The sequence below is a fragment of the Pinus tabuliformis genome, chromosome 1_2, assembly GCF_031772625.1.
Source record: "Pinus tabuliformis cultivar Carrire ecotype Pingquan chromosome 1_2, CPIR1, whole genome shotgun sequence".
Classification (NCBI taxonomy): Eukaryota; Viridiplantae; Streptophyta; class Pinopsida; order Pinales; family Pinaceae; genus Pinus; species Pinus tabuliformis.
Genome location: NC_142298.1, coordinates 279280440 through 279298627, shown reverse-complemented (window position 1 = coordinate 279298627; position 18188 = coordinate 279280440). Strand labels below are relative to the sequence as shown.

Genomic DNA, 18188 nt, shown 5'->3' with positions numbered 1-18188 from the left:
CACTGCCATTCCGAAATCCATTTTGTTGAGCTTAGTTCAATTGGCTAGTTACAAAATAAATCATAGTTGCGCTTCTATGAGTCACCTGGAATTGTTGTTTTTGACGGTTTTTGAATTACCAAAAGCTTCAAGAACGGGATTTGACTGTAGACATAACCAGTACACATTATTTTAGTAATACAGCAACAAGTACACTATAAGCTATGGAGAAGCATTACCTATAACCATATGTATGACAAAGAATGCAGTTGTTTCTTACTTCCAGGACTTGTTGCTCCACTGTTCTTCCCTCTGTTCCTGATCGACCACCCATAAATGCAAGGTAACGCATAAGCATTTTTGTTGTTTCTGTTTTTCCTGCTCCACTTTCTCCGCTGACTAGGATTGATTGGCTTTTACCCTCCGTGACCATGGCCCTGTATGTAAACAATTAGACTTTATGTAAGAGTGGCCTCCCTAAGGGAGGTTCAGGCTCAGGTTTCCCATTGCCAGGCACATCCACATTTAGCTTTAGAACCCGCGCTATCATTTTCATGTATTGATTACTGATAGGAAATAATACCCTCTAACCAATAGGTCAAATCCATTTCATCTTTTATGCAAAGCAAAGGATTTATCCATTAAAGATACTCTCTAGGTGGATTGTTTCCAGCAAAATGAACAAATTCAAATAACACAAGATCCATGATGGTACCTGTAACAGGCATCTGCCACTGCAAAAAGATGAGGACTTAGCTCTCCAAAAGCAGCACCTTTATATTGTTCCATCATATGGGTATTATACAAGTGTGGAAGTCTTCTGAAAGGATTGACGGCAATCAATATATTCCCTGTGTATGTCTGTCAATAAGATGTTGTTCCATTAGACCAGAATAGCTTTAGGTAGTACCGTAGTTCTAAAGTACCATTGTAGTAAAACAGGAAGGTACTTCTCAAAAGTATCCAAAACACTAAACGTGTTAGTTAGAAAGAAGCACAGCAATTTCTTAACTTGCTTGAAATGAATTAAAAATACAATCTCAAAGCATCATAGTGAGCAGGCCCCTTACATAAATTTCATTAAGATTAAATCTAGCATACAAATTTTGTAGAACCCCTGGCTCATGCAAATAGGCAAGTTTCGTCATGTCGTCTAGCCCCGCAGAAGGTGCTTCTGCATCTTTTGGATAAATGGCTGACAAATGAGCCACCACCTGAATAGAGAGCACATCAATTGTTATTGCTAATCATCCTTCCATCATTTTCATAATACTTGTAAGCTGTAAAAGAGATATGCACTAGAAATACAGTGGGACAATTGAAATTTCTATCACACCAGAACTATACAAGGCTGATGGGAATAGTAAAGAAACTTATTGGTATTAATATTTTCACAAAACACCATATTTTCTTACAAACAATCTGCAATTAATTAAACAGACAAGCCTTGAGTTGACCATCACTGCTGCCTGCTGACAACTCCAGTATGTGACACATAAAAACGACAGTTGATCAACCATTCTTTCTACCAGCATAATCTAGCTCACCATAGCTTCTTACGCCAATTTGCTTCTTGGGATAGAAATATGTGACACAATGATCTAGTATTTTCCAAAATCTTCTTGGCATATAAAAATCACTTCATTCTAAAACATTAACAATATTTGTAAGAAAAGGCACCCATCTGAACAGACCTATTTGTAAGAAAAGGCACGCATCTGAACAGACCTGCTGAGTGAGTCATCTGTGTAAGAGGTGTCAGGATGTTCTTACCGTCTTCCCATTTGTAGTTTGAATTTTGGCTTCCTGCCCGTTGATTTCAATAACCTCTCCATCAATCCAGGCTACTTCGGGGTCTCCTACCCACACCGGGGATCCCACAACAATGTTCACTGGAGTTGTCTGCATTAAGACAATTTATTGGAAATAAATCAACAGGAAAATAGCCTAGACCCTTGAAGTCATTAATTTTGTACATATCGGTTAAGAATCCAGGATTCTGGATTAAATAATTATGTGTAGCCTTGATACATACATAGCAAAGGGAATGTAAGTAATGACAAGGATAAATACAAACTAGCTAAAAGAATGAATTGCTGACTGAGAGAGCTTGCAAATCTTCTGGATGCAAATTTTATTTAATAGCATATGTCCTTGAGTTCGCTTACAAAAGAACAAGATTCGGAGCTGGACTCCATCAAATGCACGTTTTATCATTTAAGATATCAAATATAATAATACACATTTTATTATTTAAGATATCAAACTTCAAATTCTAGTTATTAAACGGAGTGCAATAAAGAATTTAATAATGCTACTAAGTTTGATTAATAGAATGCAAACTGCTAATAGCCAAATATTGGAGATTGCTTTACTCTAATAGGTTGTAATTGAAGCAGTGCACAAAGGTTAAATAAAGTTATAAACATAAAATTAAAATGCCACTTTTGCAGGGTCCAGACTCTATGCTTACTCAAAATAAATCTATAAAAAGCTTGGATTTTGATTGCTTCCCCCAGTCACAATAAGATGTTTTGTGTTCGCCAAGCAGCATTGTCTGCAGGTAAGTTTATTATTAATGATGGAAAATTGTAAGGATGATAATTTATTTTAAAATATAAAAGCATGGGTGAATTTTCCTAAATTGTAAAATATTGACAATATTATTGTAAAATATTTCCAAAATATTTAAATTTTTGAAAATTTTATATAGTTTCTATAACATTTTAAGTTTATTTAAAGTAAAATAATTTTATTATATAAAATTTGGATGAAATTCATTTTAACAAAAGAAAGCCCTGAAATTTTCCATATAAGAAAGGCAACCCTAATGAGCTAGCTCTGCGCCTTAATTATAAGTGCTCTTTTTTCTTTTCAATGTCCACTCAAACCAAGAGGCTTTTAGAGATTGGTTATAACTGACAAATTACCAGAATATTGGCATGATGGGTACATTTTACGTTTGACTCTTGAAATTGGCATTGGAAATACTGGTTCGGACACAATCTGATAGCAAAATTTCAGGCCTGAGTGAAATGTAAAATATACAGTGGCGTTGGAAATACTGGTTGGGACAGAATATGACCGCCATATTTCAGGCCTGAGTACCAACAGCAGTGGACTGATTATTAGGATTCCCCGTAGGTTATCTATTATACCACAGAGATGCTAGAGAACATTTCATTCGTTCATTCATGCACTGCAGCTTGGATTGGCATCTATAAAATAAGCAAACGGAGTTCCTTAGTCGATGCTGCCCATTATTCTTATTCCAGAAATTCTCACACCCAACATTCCATATTTTTTTTTTCTTAATGTTGATAAATTGATATTGTAATAAAGATTCCAGCGGCGAGCTTAGTTTCAGAAGCACATGCCTGTTCACTTCATACCCGTTTGGAAGTTGAGCGTCCATCTTCATCTGACGGGAAACTATTGGTTGAAAATGCTGATGGGATGGTGTTCTGTTCAGCTCCGCTGGAAACGCACTCGCGGGGTCGCGGTATTATCGAATAGATAATGGAATGTGGTATGGATACACGGGCAGGGCTTCTCTCCAAGCTCGGACAGCCTGGTTCCGGGGGAATGTCGGAGCGTAAATCTAGCGCGGTTTTTAGTGGTTTGGTGGTATGGGTACGGTTTTTTCTATAATAACACGTAAACGCCTTGTACTTTATTGACAGACAGTTACGAGACAATAAAAATAATTATATTTGTATAAATTAAATTTTCTGATAGAAGCGTAGTGTGCTACAGTGTTTGAAGGACAGGACAGGTCAGTTCGAACAGCAATGGACAAATGAGTATGAAATCGTTCGTTTTTGACAGAGGGAGATGCAGATAATTCAATTATACATATATTATGGTCAATTATAAATGGTTGATAAATGTTATAGTTATCTATGTGGACAGTACCTGTGTGAAAAGTGATGTTTTTTCTTTTGAATTATGCTGATAGGAGAAATATGTTTCGAGAATTTTTTTGGGATGAACTTGTTTCGGACATAAGACAATTTTGAAATGGAAAAATAGGTTAGGAATTTTAAATGTTATTTATAAATTTTCAAATTTTTAAATCTAAATTATTCATGGAAATTTGAAAAACTTATTCCGAAAGATATCAAGTTTATTAGTGTTGTAATAACTATGCTATAAACGCACATCCATTCATGATCAGTATATGCTTTTAGTTAAGATTCGAATTTCAAAATTGATATACCTAGTTTTCATATTTCCTCAACTCATTTTTGTGTTTTGTTTAAATTAGCATAGATTTTTTTAATACTGATGATCGAGAGGATTTAATTTTTTCATTTGCGATTTTATAAGTCAACATTATCTTTTTATAGTTATTTAATTTATTTTTTATATTTTTTAAAATTTTTATTTTGGAGGACATAAACTAAATTTCAATTTTGATGAGGCATCATTACGCATCATACTAGGTTATAGACTGAGCATCTCCGCTCAAAGATCTTAACAGTTTCTTAAATTTTTAAATTGTATTTGACTAACAAATCACCACTTCACAAATTCCATTCATGCTTCTAGCTTTTATAAGTAGAACTTCGGGGTAAATCACATAAAGAGAGACATTTGTCGACGCCTTTAGAACCAACTATTGTGGTTCATCGTCAGGGCAAGTTTCCAGCTATCAAAGAAACAAGCACTCCATGACCTTTTATATTTCCCAGTTCAATACTTACACATAATCACACTTAATGAAATAGCTTTTTTCATGATATGGTTTCTGGTTAATTTTAATCTTGTAAATTTTTTAAAATTTGAATTTAAATTGTTTAATGCAGAATTTGAAAGTCTAAAGCTTTTTTAGCCTACTGAATGTGAATCTATTTATGCATTCAAAAATAAATTCTAAATTACAAAAAAATCACAATTTTTATATATAATTATCCAAAAACTCACCATCTTCTATGATTTATTGATATCGATCACAGCCCCTTCCAAATTATCTTCAGCAATCCGAAATCTTGATCTTCTCGTGATGTACAGGTACAAACTCAGCTACAAAATCCAAAAGGCAAATTCAACGATTTTCGATGATCCGACCTGAGACCAGTTGATGATCCTCCTCCTGTGTGCGTCTTTCGCCAAAAAAACGTAAAAATGACGCTGGATCGAATCCCGGTAAGCATTAAGCGATCCTGCTGCTGCTCCTCCTCCTCTACAAAAACCAATTTGGAACAGCTGGCGCGGGATAGCAATCGATAGTATTATCGCCGATCCTAGCCGAAGACGAATGCTGTATTCTTTATATGTCACAATCGGCTACAGGATTGGAGAAAAAGAGAGGCTTGAGGCTTGATTCTATAGGGGCTTTATGGCCGGCCCTGCTTTATCAACTTTGCTTCCTTCGGCTCTTTCCGACCTCTCCCACCTCACCCACCTCACCTTCCTGTTCTAGACATTGATTCTTTATGGGGAAAGAAAAGAAAGGAGGAAATTTAATGAATATATTAATAATGGATATAAATTATTTACATCAAAGAATGGGGACGGCTGCCTGAAAAGTAGGTTCTGAAACAGATGGGTTCTGAAACAGTTGAGTGCAAAAGGCAAAAAGAGAAGTGTGTGGTGTTTGAAGAAGAATGAGAAAGACAAAGAGCAGAATGAATGGAAGTAAAAGCTTAAACTCACACATCAATCCACCATACATCTTACAGTTGTCAAACAGCATATATTATGTTTCACCCATGTGTGTATGCTCTTTCTTTTTTACTTCTTTTTCAAAATTGCAACGTATTTCTTTAATGTACTTGTATCTACGTCTCGTATAGTAAAGTTTCTCTGAGACCAGGGAAAAGAAAATTGCTTAATTCGATTGTATTTTCACAGAATGGTCATCGCACTTCACTCCCCATCACCCAAATATTGTAGGTCGAATTTCCAAAGTTACTCTCTCCATAGCAACAAGTTTGGAAATCTCTGCATCTTATATTGAATTTCGGAAATCTCTGCACCTTATATTGAATTTGTCAAGTCTAAGTATTGCATTCTATACACCAAGGTGGATAGCTATAGTGGAGCAGAAAATATTGTAGCATTGTGGTGGAGGAGGAACCTTGTAATGTTACAGTGGAACAAATTTTGCAGTGTAGTGAAGCAGGGAACTTTGCAAAACTGTAATGAAGTTAGAACATTGCAAAGCTTTAGTGGAGTAGAGAATATTGCAATGTATTTTGCAGTGTTGTCGTGACGCAGGGAACTTAGCAAAACTGTAATTAAGTTAGAACATTGCAAAGCTTTAGTGGAGAAGAGAATATTGCAATGTTGTAGTGGAGCAGAAAATAACGCAAAGTAATGATAACAATTAATCTGTTGATTATTTTCAATAAGTAGAAATGGTCAACCATAGATTGTGTATGTTTTTAGTATGTCTATGTATTGAGTGTTAGGAAATATGTAAGATTAAGTTTTATTTCATTATATGTTGTTGAATTTTCTCCAAAATTAAGTTATTGTTAATGATCTTTTGAGCCCACAAAGACTATATATCTTTACTATTTAGTTGTCAAGAATAGTAGTTTGAATGTGCTTTGGAGCATGGGATTTTTCTTCAAAAGGGGAAATGGTTTTCCCTTGATATCAAGTTGTTGATGTTTTGTTGTTCATTTCATTTGTTTGTAACTATTATATTATAATTTCTACATGTTTTTCTCATGTAGGAAGCATATGTTGGCAGTAATGCTTCCATGTCATGTGTAGTTGTCATTAGGAGTTACAAGGAGTCAATTTAGAAGTTGTTGTTTCCAATGTATGAGTTGTAGCCATGATCTAGATGTGTGTAATTTATGTCTTATATATTTGTATATATGGTGATCAATAAAAGTATCAAGTATGATTTGTGTTGTGTATCAATCTCTCTCTACTCTCTTTCAAATTTCTAACATGATATCAGACCCTGTTCTAGCTTGATTCCCTTGCTGGAAGGTCAGGAAGATGTGAACACCATAACAATTGATTCTTTCTAATAAGAATAGGGTAGGAGAGTAAATCATTTTTTTTATGTAGTAGAACAAATTGTTGTTTTGAGAGTGATTGTTAAATCTGTCTTTATAAATATTTATGCATGTGTGTGTTGTGTGTAAGAGGAGGATGAAATCTGGCCATCTTTGAAGAAAACGTCCAACAATTTGCCAGAAAATACATATCTCAAATCCCTTATTGAAATATGTCATTTAGAAACTGCAGCGTGGAATTTAGAAATTGTGGGCTTCTTCTTCTCCACCTTGTTATTGTTCTTCAGGGGTTTAATTGGATCTGTTGCGGGCTCGGAAATGAATGCCTTCGGGGTTCTCTCGAATCTGCATAGCCGCATGAAGAGGATTTGATGACGGTTCTAGAGGAATATGGGAGAAGCCCTTCTGTGGTCGTTGGTTACAAAAAAGTAGAAGAGGGTGCAATGTTCTGAGAGGGAGTGTTAAGCTTACCCTGAATGCAATTATGAATCTGAGCTTCTTCTATGTCATCGGAATGCCTTGGATCGTTCAGGAAAAATTCCACCAGTGGGGCCACGACTGTCTCTCTGCTCAAAATATCACGACAATGAAGAGTCGGGTCTCGAATCCTGGATGTGAGTCGCGTCCCCTTGGATTCATGTTTTCTGCGTTTCTTATGCTCACGGGTTTCGCAACAGAAAACTTGTCGCACGAGGTTTTCGTCGAGGTGACCAATTCCACTGATGTAATTTGTCCTGGTCTTAGTACTCTGCTTACGGGCTCGATTTTTATTTCTCGGCACCACCTACTAATCATATGGTCCAAAGCAAGTTATCCAACATTAATTCTGGCGACGAAAAGGCTAACATCAAGCCTCTGCATCCTTTCGTCAAACCGGCTCAAAACTAAAAGGTTGAAGAATCGTTGAAGTAAAAGTTGAATCGTTTTATGGATACATGGTTGACATCTCTCGCCTTGAAGAGCATCTACGGCAATTGTTTCCAGCGCCTTGGGCTAGTAAGCCGAAAATTCAGTTTTGTCGGAGCTGATGAAAAAAAAAAAAAGTTCCATGCTCAGATTTATACAGGCCTCCACAGCGTTACATTAAAATGTCTAGTGGCAATGGATGTCTTCTATGAGCTATGAGCTTATCATGGGTCGATGTTTATTTTGGATCTTTCTTTCTTTTCTATTGTGAGTTTATATGTATGTTTGTAGTACTTTTCTATTCTGGTTATAAAAAGGGTTGGTGGTTCTTACGCTGGAAGTATCGGCGTCTGAAACATCAATTCTTGTAAGGTCAAGTTGTTTTATCAACTCTTGAACACATTCAGTGTCCAGACCTCCATCCTAGAAACTGATGGATAGTCGAAATCGAAATATCTGACAGATAGTAGTTGGTCCATAGGATGGTTCATTACTTGGTGGCTCTTATCGCGGAAGCCCCAACAAGCCTAGTTGTCAATATTGTTGATCTTGCAAAGTTCATCAACGATGGTCAAAGGAGGTTACGTTTTAAATGGAGGTCAAGTGACGGCTCGAAGATGTGGTGGTGAAAGAGCGGTGTTTGCAAGATTCCAGAGTGGATGTTAGTGTTGATGAAGACCAGTCAGACAAATATTATATTTGTTGTTGTAATATGTGTTTTCAATGTTTTTCATGTAAGCATTAAGGGAGGGTGTTGGAAGTAATGTTTCCATGTCATGTGTAGTTGTCATTAGGAGTTACGAGGAGTCAGTCTAGAAGTTATTGTTTCCAATGTATGAGTTGTAGTCATGATTTAGATGTGTCAAAGTCAGTGATTTATGTCTTATATATTTGTACATGTGGTGATCAATAAAAGTATCAACTGCCATTTGTGTTGTGTATGAATCTCTCTGCTCTTTCTTTCAAATTTCTAACAGCGTATTCTACACTTTTTCCTTCATTGCATTTAGGATCAGAGCCTAATCACCTTGAACATCAGGTGTTATGGACAATTTTTGTGAGCATTACATTGATAAAAAATAGAACCATGTCCAATTTTGTTATAGTTCTCATAAATATTCTAGGTTGTAGTTAATTCATTCTTATGTATTTCATTCTTTTAAATTTTTTTCAATTTCTAAGGCTTTATATTATGTTTCATTCACCGGTGGTTATTCTAGAAGGACATGGGTATATTCCTTTCAAACTAAATATGAGGTTTTTAGCCAATTAAGGAACTTAAATCTCTCTTGAAAAATCAAATGTAAAGATTAAGGTGTTGAGGAATAATAATAACAGTAAGTTTTGTTTTCTAAAGTTTGATAATTTTTCTAAGGAGAATGGCATTGAAAGACATAAGAAAACTTTGTATACGCCTTAGTGGAATGTCAATAGAAAGTTGATGGTGAGAGGTAGGAGTATGCTTAATGGAGTTGGCCTAGAAAAGTTCTCAATAGAGGCAATTGTTGCTTCATATTACTTGATTAACAAGTATCCTATAGATTCAATGTTAGTGGATAATACACCTATGGAGGTTTGGACAAGCAAGAAGCCCTCACTTCAGTATCTTCGTGTTTTTGGTTGTGAGGCATATACTCATGTGCCTAAGGATAAGTGATGTAAGTTGGCTACAAGGTGATTAAATGTATTTGCATCAAAAATGGTGTTGTTGTGAAAGGGTATATGCTTTGGAATCAAGTGGATGGAAAAGTTTAATATAGTAGAAATGTTATTTTCAAAGAAGTTAAACCTTCTCCCATAGTGATGATGCTAGAAAAGGATGAGAAGAAATTAGTGATTTAGCCACCATTCAAGACCAAAAAAACTAAACTAGAAAGTGAACAAGAAGTTCATAATGTATCTAATCAGGAGGGTTTAAAGAGTTCATAAGAGAAGGAAGAAAATCCACTTCAAACTTTAAGGAGGTCCACTCAACAACAAAGGAAACCATAGTAGGTATAATTATACTCCATCTAATTTCATATGTATATTTGTTTTAATGAGCGTAGAATTATGAAAGAGGTAATGGGGATGGAAGTCAAGAATCCTGGAGACTAGATATGGATGAGGAAATTATTGCGCTTAGAAATAATGATCGATGGGACTTAGTACCATTACGTAGAAAATGGAAACCCATTGGACATAGATGGGTGTTCAAAAGGAAGATCAGTTTAGATGGCAATCTTGAAAAACACAAGGCAAGCTTTTGTTGATAGTGTTGGATCTCGCCAACATACAGGGGATCTCCCCGATATGAAGTCCCAATTAGATCTCACACCGTTTGGTATAGGAGTCCCATCCAGAAATATGACCTGACTGTCATTTACTTGAATATTTTCCTTGGTTGCAGTTGTTAGGATAAGAGAGCAATGCATGTGTACTTCGAATGAGCAAGCAAGTATGCCTTGTGAAATGTTCAATTATAATTTGTATCAAGGTTATTTCATTGGAAGAAAACAAAGTGATTAAAATAAGTATTAATACTAATCCAATAAAGACACACACATATCATAAGGAAGAATTGTTAGTCATCAAGCGAAATAGTTCACACAGATGCAACTATCATGAAAACAAATACAACACATATTCAATGATATGAGAACCGAATCCACCGAAAATATTTCAATTTCTTTAGTACATGTGAATACCAACATATATTGCAAACATCCAAAGAATAGTCTCAAAACATTCACGATATACGCATGAAATGTGTTGGCTCAAAAGAGCTTCAAATATTAGGTGAAAGTTCCAAGATACATTAATACAATGAACACCACTAGCTCCAATAGTGGAGCGTTAAGCCACTTCTTTCTCTCCAAAAGAACTATCTTCCTCTCTAATGCTTGGGTGGAGAAGCCAAGGTTAAAAGTCTTATCTTAGAGTAATGGAGGCTATTTTATAACAAAAGGAATGAAATTTCATATCCTCATGACTTTTGAACTTCCTCATGAATCTTAGAATTCTAATGTGACCTTTGGACTTCTATAATACTTTTGGACTTCTCCATGTGGCTCTTTTGTCCATATATGACTCTTGGACTTCCACATATTTACATTTACAATAATTGTCAAAATTATATCATAATTTCCACATCATCATGTGACGACAATATGACAAGTCAACAAAATTGATGACTTGGACTCATGGTGACTTGTACATAAGGTTCTTTGATAAGTGACGATACTGCCACTATGCCTTCAATACTTATAACAGGTCTTGCATTTTTGTTTCCATCTACCCTCCAAATGGTCTTGAGAGATCCCGAAATCTTCACGAGTCACTTTAATCATCAGGATCTGTTGTTCTTTCAACTGTCACAACATGGTGCCTTTGTCTTCAAGATGCTTCCTTAGGCAACAATTCTCATTAGATCTCCTCACAGATCTTTTCCATGCTTCATTGAACACCTGTAGATGTAGATCACTCATGGCAAGCAAACATTAGCCCAAAAATATCCTATTTTATCATGCTTCATGCAAATTTTTTGTTTGTGGATCAATAGTGCACCAAGGGAAGAGAGAGAAGCTTTCTGGGCACAAGGCACACTTGCAAGAGACAAGGAGGGGCTTCATTGATCATTGATGATGCATTGTGTGCACAACTAGAGGAAGAGGAGGCCTGATGGAAGGTATAGGGTGCAACAACAAGGGATATTCAACATGATTTTTCATTAAGGATGCATTGTGTGCTTAGAAGGGAAGTCAGGGTCACGAGGAGGTCGAAGGGCGCAGGTACAATGCACAAGGGAGGTCTCACTACCCATTGAGAGTGTGTGGTGCACTCAACTGGGAGGAAAAGGCTAAGGCTAGGTGCAGGGCGTATAGACAAGCAACAAGGATGGGTCTTAATGACTGAGAGTGTGATGTGCACTAGAGAAGGCTTTCTAGGCACAGGGTACAATCACAACTGGCAAGGGGGGCTCCACTAAGCCTTGAGAGTGCGCAATGTGCTTCCCTAGCCTAGAGGGAAGCTTGTAAAGTCAGAAAATTGTTTAAGTCTAGGAGGGAACAACCTTGAAAAACACACTGAGTTAGGAGTAAAATCAAGTGCGACACAACTTAACTCATTAATAGAACTTAAATAAGACCCAAAACTAGGAAGTATACATCAAAATTCCAGTTCACAAGCACTCACCAAGTATAACATATAAAGTATGTGCGATTGCGACCAAAAAGTGTCGTTTTATGACCATAAAGTGTAATATGACCCTAAAGTGCACTATTGTTATTCTTGATGATGTGACAACACTTAGAAAGGAATATGAACACTTAGAATATGTGAAGAAACATGAAATGACACTTGACAACCAAAAGCGACACTTCACATGATAGAGGGTAGGCTCCAAAATTTGAATATAGCAAAATTTTGGAGGGTGTTATAGCAGGTTGGCTGCCAAAAGATATTCCTGAGTTGAGGGGATAGACATTGGTGAGATATTTTCCTTGATTGCCAAGTTAACATATATTAGGTTCCTATTATCTATAATTGTGTCCTTTGATTTGGAGATATAACATATGGATGTGAAAACTGCATTCCTACATGGTGACTTGAAGGAAGAGATCTATATGACATAACCACAAAAATTTGTTGAAAAGTTAAAGAGTCATTGCTTTGTAAGTTAAAAAAACCTTTATATGGTCTCAAATAGTCCTTAAGAATGTGGTACGAAAAGTTTGATTCCTCTATGTTGTGATTAGGATATCTAGATACAAATCATATCACTATGTGTATTACAAACAAGATCGTGGTCATGTCCTTGCGATCACCTATATGTGGATGATATATTGTTTTTTGGTAATATAAAGGACGTGATTTGTGATTTGAAGTTTCAACTTTCAACACAATTTGGTATGAAGGACTAGGGGGCCACAAAATATATCTTAGAAATGGAGATTAGGAGATATGGAGAAAATAAACGAATTTGGTTGAACTAGAATAAGTATATAACTCAATACTACAATGTTTTCACATGGTAGATTGTACACTATCGAGTGTTTTGATTTTGGTGGGAACTAAGCTTTTAGTTGAGAAGTTCCCTACAACAACATTATAGATGGAGGATATGGTTCATATTCCTTATGCTAGTGTAGTTGGTAGTTTGATGTACGCTATTGTTTGTACTAGACTAGACATTGCCCAAGTAATGGGAGCTTTGATTTAATTCATGGCTAATATCAAATGTGAACATTGGGTTGTAGTGAAGAGGTTGTTTAGATATTTGTGAGGTACTTATGAATATTGCATTTTCTATCGTAATGATGTTTTAGATGATTCACACTCAATGGATATACAAGGTTATGTTGATTCTTATTAAGCAGGGGATGTGGGCAGAAGGAGATCTATGAGTGGATGCGTGTTTTAATTGTTTGGTAGAGCAATGAATTGGGTGATCGAGTGACAAACTATGGTTGCTTTGTTCACTATACAGTTAGAGCATGTGGTAGTTATTCATGCTTGTAAAAGAGGCCATTTGGCTTGTGATCTATGTTTAAAAGTGGGGCTAATTCAAAGAGCTATTGCAATAATGTGAGAGTAATAGTGCCATTTTTTTGGCTAAGAAGCAAACCTTTCATGCAAAGACAAATCATATATATATATATATATATATATATATAATACCATTTAATTAGGGACACAGTAAACGATGGAAAGGTGACACTAAAGAAAATTAGCACATTGCAGAATGTTGCAAATGCATTGATGAAACAGTGAACACAAGGTAATTCAAGTGGTACTGTGATTTTATGGGCCTTATGAGCCCTAACAATTAGATCATATTTTATGCATTCTCCCTTGCACCCTTGCAAGGTGTAAGCCAAGTGGGAGAATGTTGGAGGCATCATACACCATAAAGAGCTATAGTAGAGGAGAGAATATTGTAGAGTTGTAGTGAATTAAAGATCCTTGTAGTAGCGTACTGGAGCAAAGAATATTTCAGTGTTGGAATGGAGTAGATAACATTGCAGTGTTGTAGTGGAGTAGATAATATTGCAATGTTGTGATGGAACATTGCAATGTTGTAGTAACACATAAAATAATGCTTAACAATGACAAAGATTAACATACTGGTTATTTCTAGCAAGTAGAAATAATAAACCTATTGGTGGCAAAGCACAATGCATAGTAGTGGCAAAGAATAACCTATTGGTGGTTTCCATAAAGAAGAAATAATATTGCAATGTTGTAATGGAACCTTGCAATGTCCTATTGACACATAGAATAATGCATAGTAATGGTAAAAAATAACTTATTGGTGGTTTACAACAAGTGGAATTAATAAACGATAAATGGTTTATGATTTTCTATGCCTATTTATTGACTACCATAGATAGAGGAAATATGTGATACTGAATTTAGTTTATAGCTAGAGGAAATGTGTGAGAGTAACCTTTATTTTATTGTTACACTACCAAAATTTCTCCAAAATTATGCTAATGTTGAACATTCTTGTTGAGAGCATAGAGACTCCATATTTTAAAGTTGTTAAATAATATATTGGGTGTGCTTTAGAATGTAAAGTTTATCTCCTAGAAAAGTTTTCTTTGGATATTATGTTGTTAATAGTTTGTTGTTAATTTCATTTGTTTGCCATGGTTAAATTATAATTTTTGTCTCATAAATTAGTGTAGGATCTATCCTTTCATATTTACCAATATACTCCAATTACAACTTTAAGTTATTTTTGTTTTCACACCAACGAAAATTTTAAGGATGAATATTTATCTTAATGTTTAGAAACCTTCGCGAATCCAATATGTGAAATGTAATGTGTTTGGTGATATTCTTCTAAGAATATTCAAATTTATAATGATTTTAAATGTAGTCTCTATAAAATAATGACGATTTTTATGGTAAAATAATTTTATCATATAAAATTTGGGCAAATATTTTTTAAGAAAAATAAGAATTGGAGAATCTTTTTTTGGAAAAAGCATGAAAAATTAGCCCACTTGCGAATATTAACCCCTAAAATTTTCCATATTTCACACTTTTATACATAATAATTATTATTACTATATTATAATGATGAATAAAACTTTAATAATAATTTTGATAATTTATTATGACAAAAATGTAATCCCCTACCTTTATATAAATATTATCTAAATATAACTATATTAACCCAAGAATAGACCTCCCTTCACGGGAAAAAAATTAAAATAAACTCCCAATCACTTTATCCATTACCTTTAATATTAAATATTAAACACTTTTAAAAATAAAGAAAACTATGATGTACAAAGAAAAATCCACTTGGAAATGTAATGCTTAAGCTAGCATAATTCCAAATAGTCAACGAGAAAGCGAAGGGGTACCAATTGAATTGCACCTAATCAAATGCAAGACCCTCTACCTATTTTTTATTTATTTTCTTCATTATTTAGGTCAAAGGGTTAACTATTTTTTATTTCTCTTCTCAATTATTTATATAGGCTGGATGGTATTGTGTACCTAAATTAAGGTAAATGTTATATATAAAGATGATTAATTTATATTTAAATTAATTTTAAAAAGTTATAAATTATTTGATTGGAGAATTTTATAATCACGATTGAAAATATTTAAGAGTGGTTTTTAATAAGTTAGAAGCTTAGAAAAGTCTATATTAAATATTTTGAAATTATAATTTAATGTGAGTATATAAAGCTTTTTAAGGTAAAGTATTTTTCATTTTCAATTTTTTTAGTACCACAAAATTGACAAATTCTTTCAATCTATGATTCAATATTTTGACATTATGATTTAATATGAGTATATGAGAGACATTTTAAGATAAAGAAATTTTCATTTTCCACTTCTTAGTCCCACAAAGATGACAGATTATTTCAACCCATAACATTCGGGCATTTTCCAATGCCTTATTTCACTATATAGCTTGTGAGAATTTGTTTTTATTTTTACAATGTTGCTTTTTTCTCATTACACTACTTTTTGTCAAAAAAGAGAAATACTTTTGATCTTTTTAATTAGGGTTGATTACCTCCTTGTAGTATTTTAATTTTATTTTATTGTTATATTTTCTATCACATCACAAATTCTCTTTAAATTTAAATATAATTCTTCTATAAAGTGATTTTTCTTTTATTCTCTAATTATTTAGCCAAAATTTAACATCTTTATGTCAACCTTACTTGAGTCTTAAGTACTTTAACTAGAATTTGAAATAATCTTAAAAAACTTCTTATATTACATATTAATTTTGTTATCTATTAATATATATATATATAAAACTCTGAAATAATAATTTACAAAACACTTGTGTGGATTGTGGATCCCGTTGAATACAACCATTGAATTAATAAGCAAATGCATTATGGAGTGGATAATAACCATCATTGAGGGGTTAAATCCCTTGTTAAATTAGAGATTAGTGGTTGCACAATTAATTAATAACAAGTTGGAATGTTTGTTTGATGAAACATGTCTGTTTTATATATATATATATATATATTTTGCTCTCTCGTGAGTCTTCCTTAATTAAGGTAAGAGATGGTCACACTTAAAATATATGGCATCATGACGCGGGCCAATGAAACTCCGTGAACTTGAAGTGATCAAAGAAAGAGATGATTACACTTAAAATATTTGGTATAATGTGGAGGACCAATGAACCTCCATCATTTAGTTAGCCATCTTGCCAAAGGGAGTGGATGTTTCTTAATAATCATGGCGAACTACCTAACTCTATACTATAATATATTGAAGTGCAAAGAGTAAGAATAGTCTATTGAGGTTATAAATTTATTTAGAAAATAGTTGAAATTTTGACATGATTTTTGTTAAAATTTGATAATAATTTTGGGAAATTTGAGTTACAGATGTCAAATCTCAGGATTTTGGGTGCATAGGGGGTTTTGATGGTGTTGAATCCATTTCCACCATAAAAAAAAAATAAAAAAATTCAAACACTTCATCATCAGATTTTTTGAAAAAAAAAAATGTCGGATTATGACGAAAAATAACTTTTTAGGCAAATTTGTGGCCTTGGTAGACAACAACTTAACGAAAAATAGATCTCATTGCCCTGATGATGGACTCACCTAGCTAGTCCGAAACGTTGGTTTCATAAATTGCTCACAGGTTTTTCCATTAGCCTCTGGTATGGAACAACAACTTAACAGTATGATCCACAAATCCCTTTCTTCCATAGTGTCGAACCTTCCTCTAATATTGGTCTAGGCATTTTATAAAAAGAGAGAAATAACCGTTAAATAAAAGTTTTTGCCTTTTTTTATTGATATAAATGTATATTGTTTTTGAAATATTGTAGTTTATCTGGTGTATGTCATGGAGAGTTTTTTGGCATATTTTCCAGTGTAAGTTGTCGAGAATTTGGTAAGGATTTCTTGGAATCACAAGTTTGAGTTGTAAACTTTCCACAATCCAAGTGCCCCAAGGGTTTTTAAGGTATTGAATTCAAATATATAGTCAAAAACCCATTATAAACAACAAAATTTAAAATTTGGAAAAAAAATAAATAAATAATCGCTAAATTCCAACAAAAAATTTCCAAACTATAACATGTTTAGACAATGTCATAAATTTACTCAACCATAATAATATTATTAAGTAGATTTATTATTAGTAGCGTTGATTTATGTTGTCTTTACTTTAAAAAAAAAAGAGGAGAGTAAATGTTAGGTTTGTAGGAGCATTTTCCCACATTGTTTTAGATCTTAGAGTTAGTTCTCAAGCTAAAGGGTACTCTCGACTCTCCTAAATATATTTTTCTATGAAGCTTATACTAAATATATTTTTCTATGAAGCTTATACTAGTTTTTATTGTAGGGATAGGGTGGTACATAGTATATGCTTTTGCATTTCTTAATGATTATGCTTTTGTTGCAGGTGGTAAAAGGGAAATATCACTAAATATGGCTAGAAATATAGGACGTTTTAATCATGTTTCCTTTCATAAAACACATAATTTAAAAGAACATGAAAATGAGTGATAGGAGGAGGTTGAATACTAGTTTTTTATAAATATATTTATGGGAGAGAAAATAAAATGGACATGCATGCTGACATAAATCTATTTATTCAACATAAAAATAAGGCAATAAATGAAAGAACACTAGTATAACTTGTTTGAAGTTTATTATTTCACTAGTGGAAATATGCCTTGGCTCTAAATACAAAATAAATTTAATACTTTTTCATATTGGATGAGGACCGTAAAGGTTTAGTCGTGGCATTTATTGCTTTCCTTACCAAAATTCGGAGTTCATAATTGCATACAGATAGCAAGTGAATGAGAGTAGAAGACGGGAATAAAACTAATGT

The 18188-nt window shown here is 33.9% G+C and overlaps 1 protein-coding gene across 4 annotated transcripts in view; it reads right to left on the bottom strand.

Annotated features, from left to right (window-relative positions):
- LOC149205425 (myosin-12-like) overlaps positions 1 to 5362 on the bottom strand; it is a 35223-nt gene extending 29861 nt beyond the window's left edge. For 3 of the 4 annotated variants that reach the window (XM_089395065.1, XM_089395066.1, XM_089395068.1), the window contains exons 1-5: positions 1753 to 1887; positions 1050 to 1193; positions 695 to 840; positions 260 to 416; positions 86 to 144 (exon numbers count right to left, since the gene is read on the bottom strand). In XM_089395065.1, the coding sequence (XP_089251191.1) occupies positions 86 to 144; positions 260 to 416; positions 695 to 840; positions 1050 to 1193; positions 1753 to 1887 (641 nt within the window). Of the gene's footprint in view, positions 1 to 85; positions 145 to 259; positions 417 to 694; positions 841 to 1049; positions 1194 to 1752; positions 1888 to 4905 lie in introns of those variants that run through there. The other variant, XM_089395067.1, reaches the window with a different exon arrangement.
- Positions 5363 to 18188: the final 12826 nt, after the last annotated feature.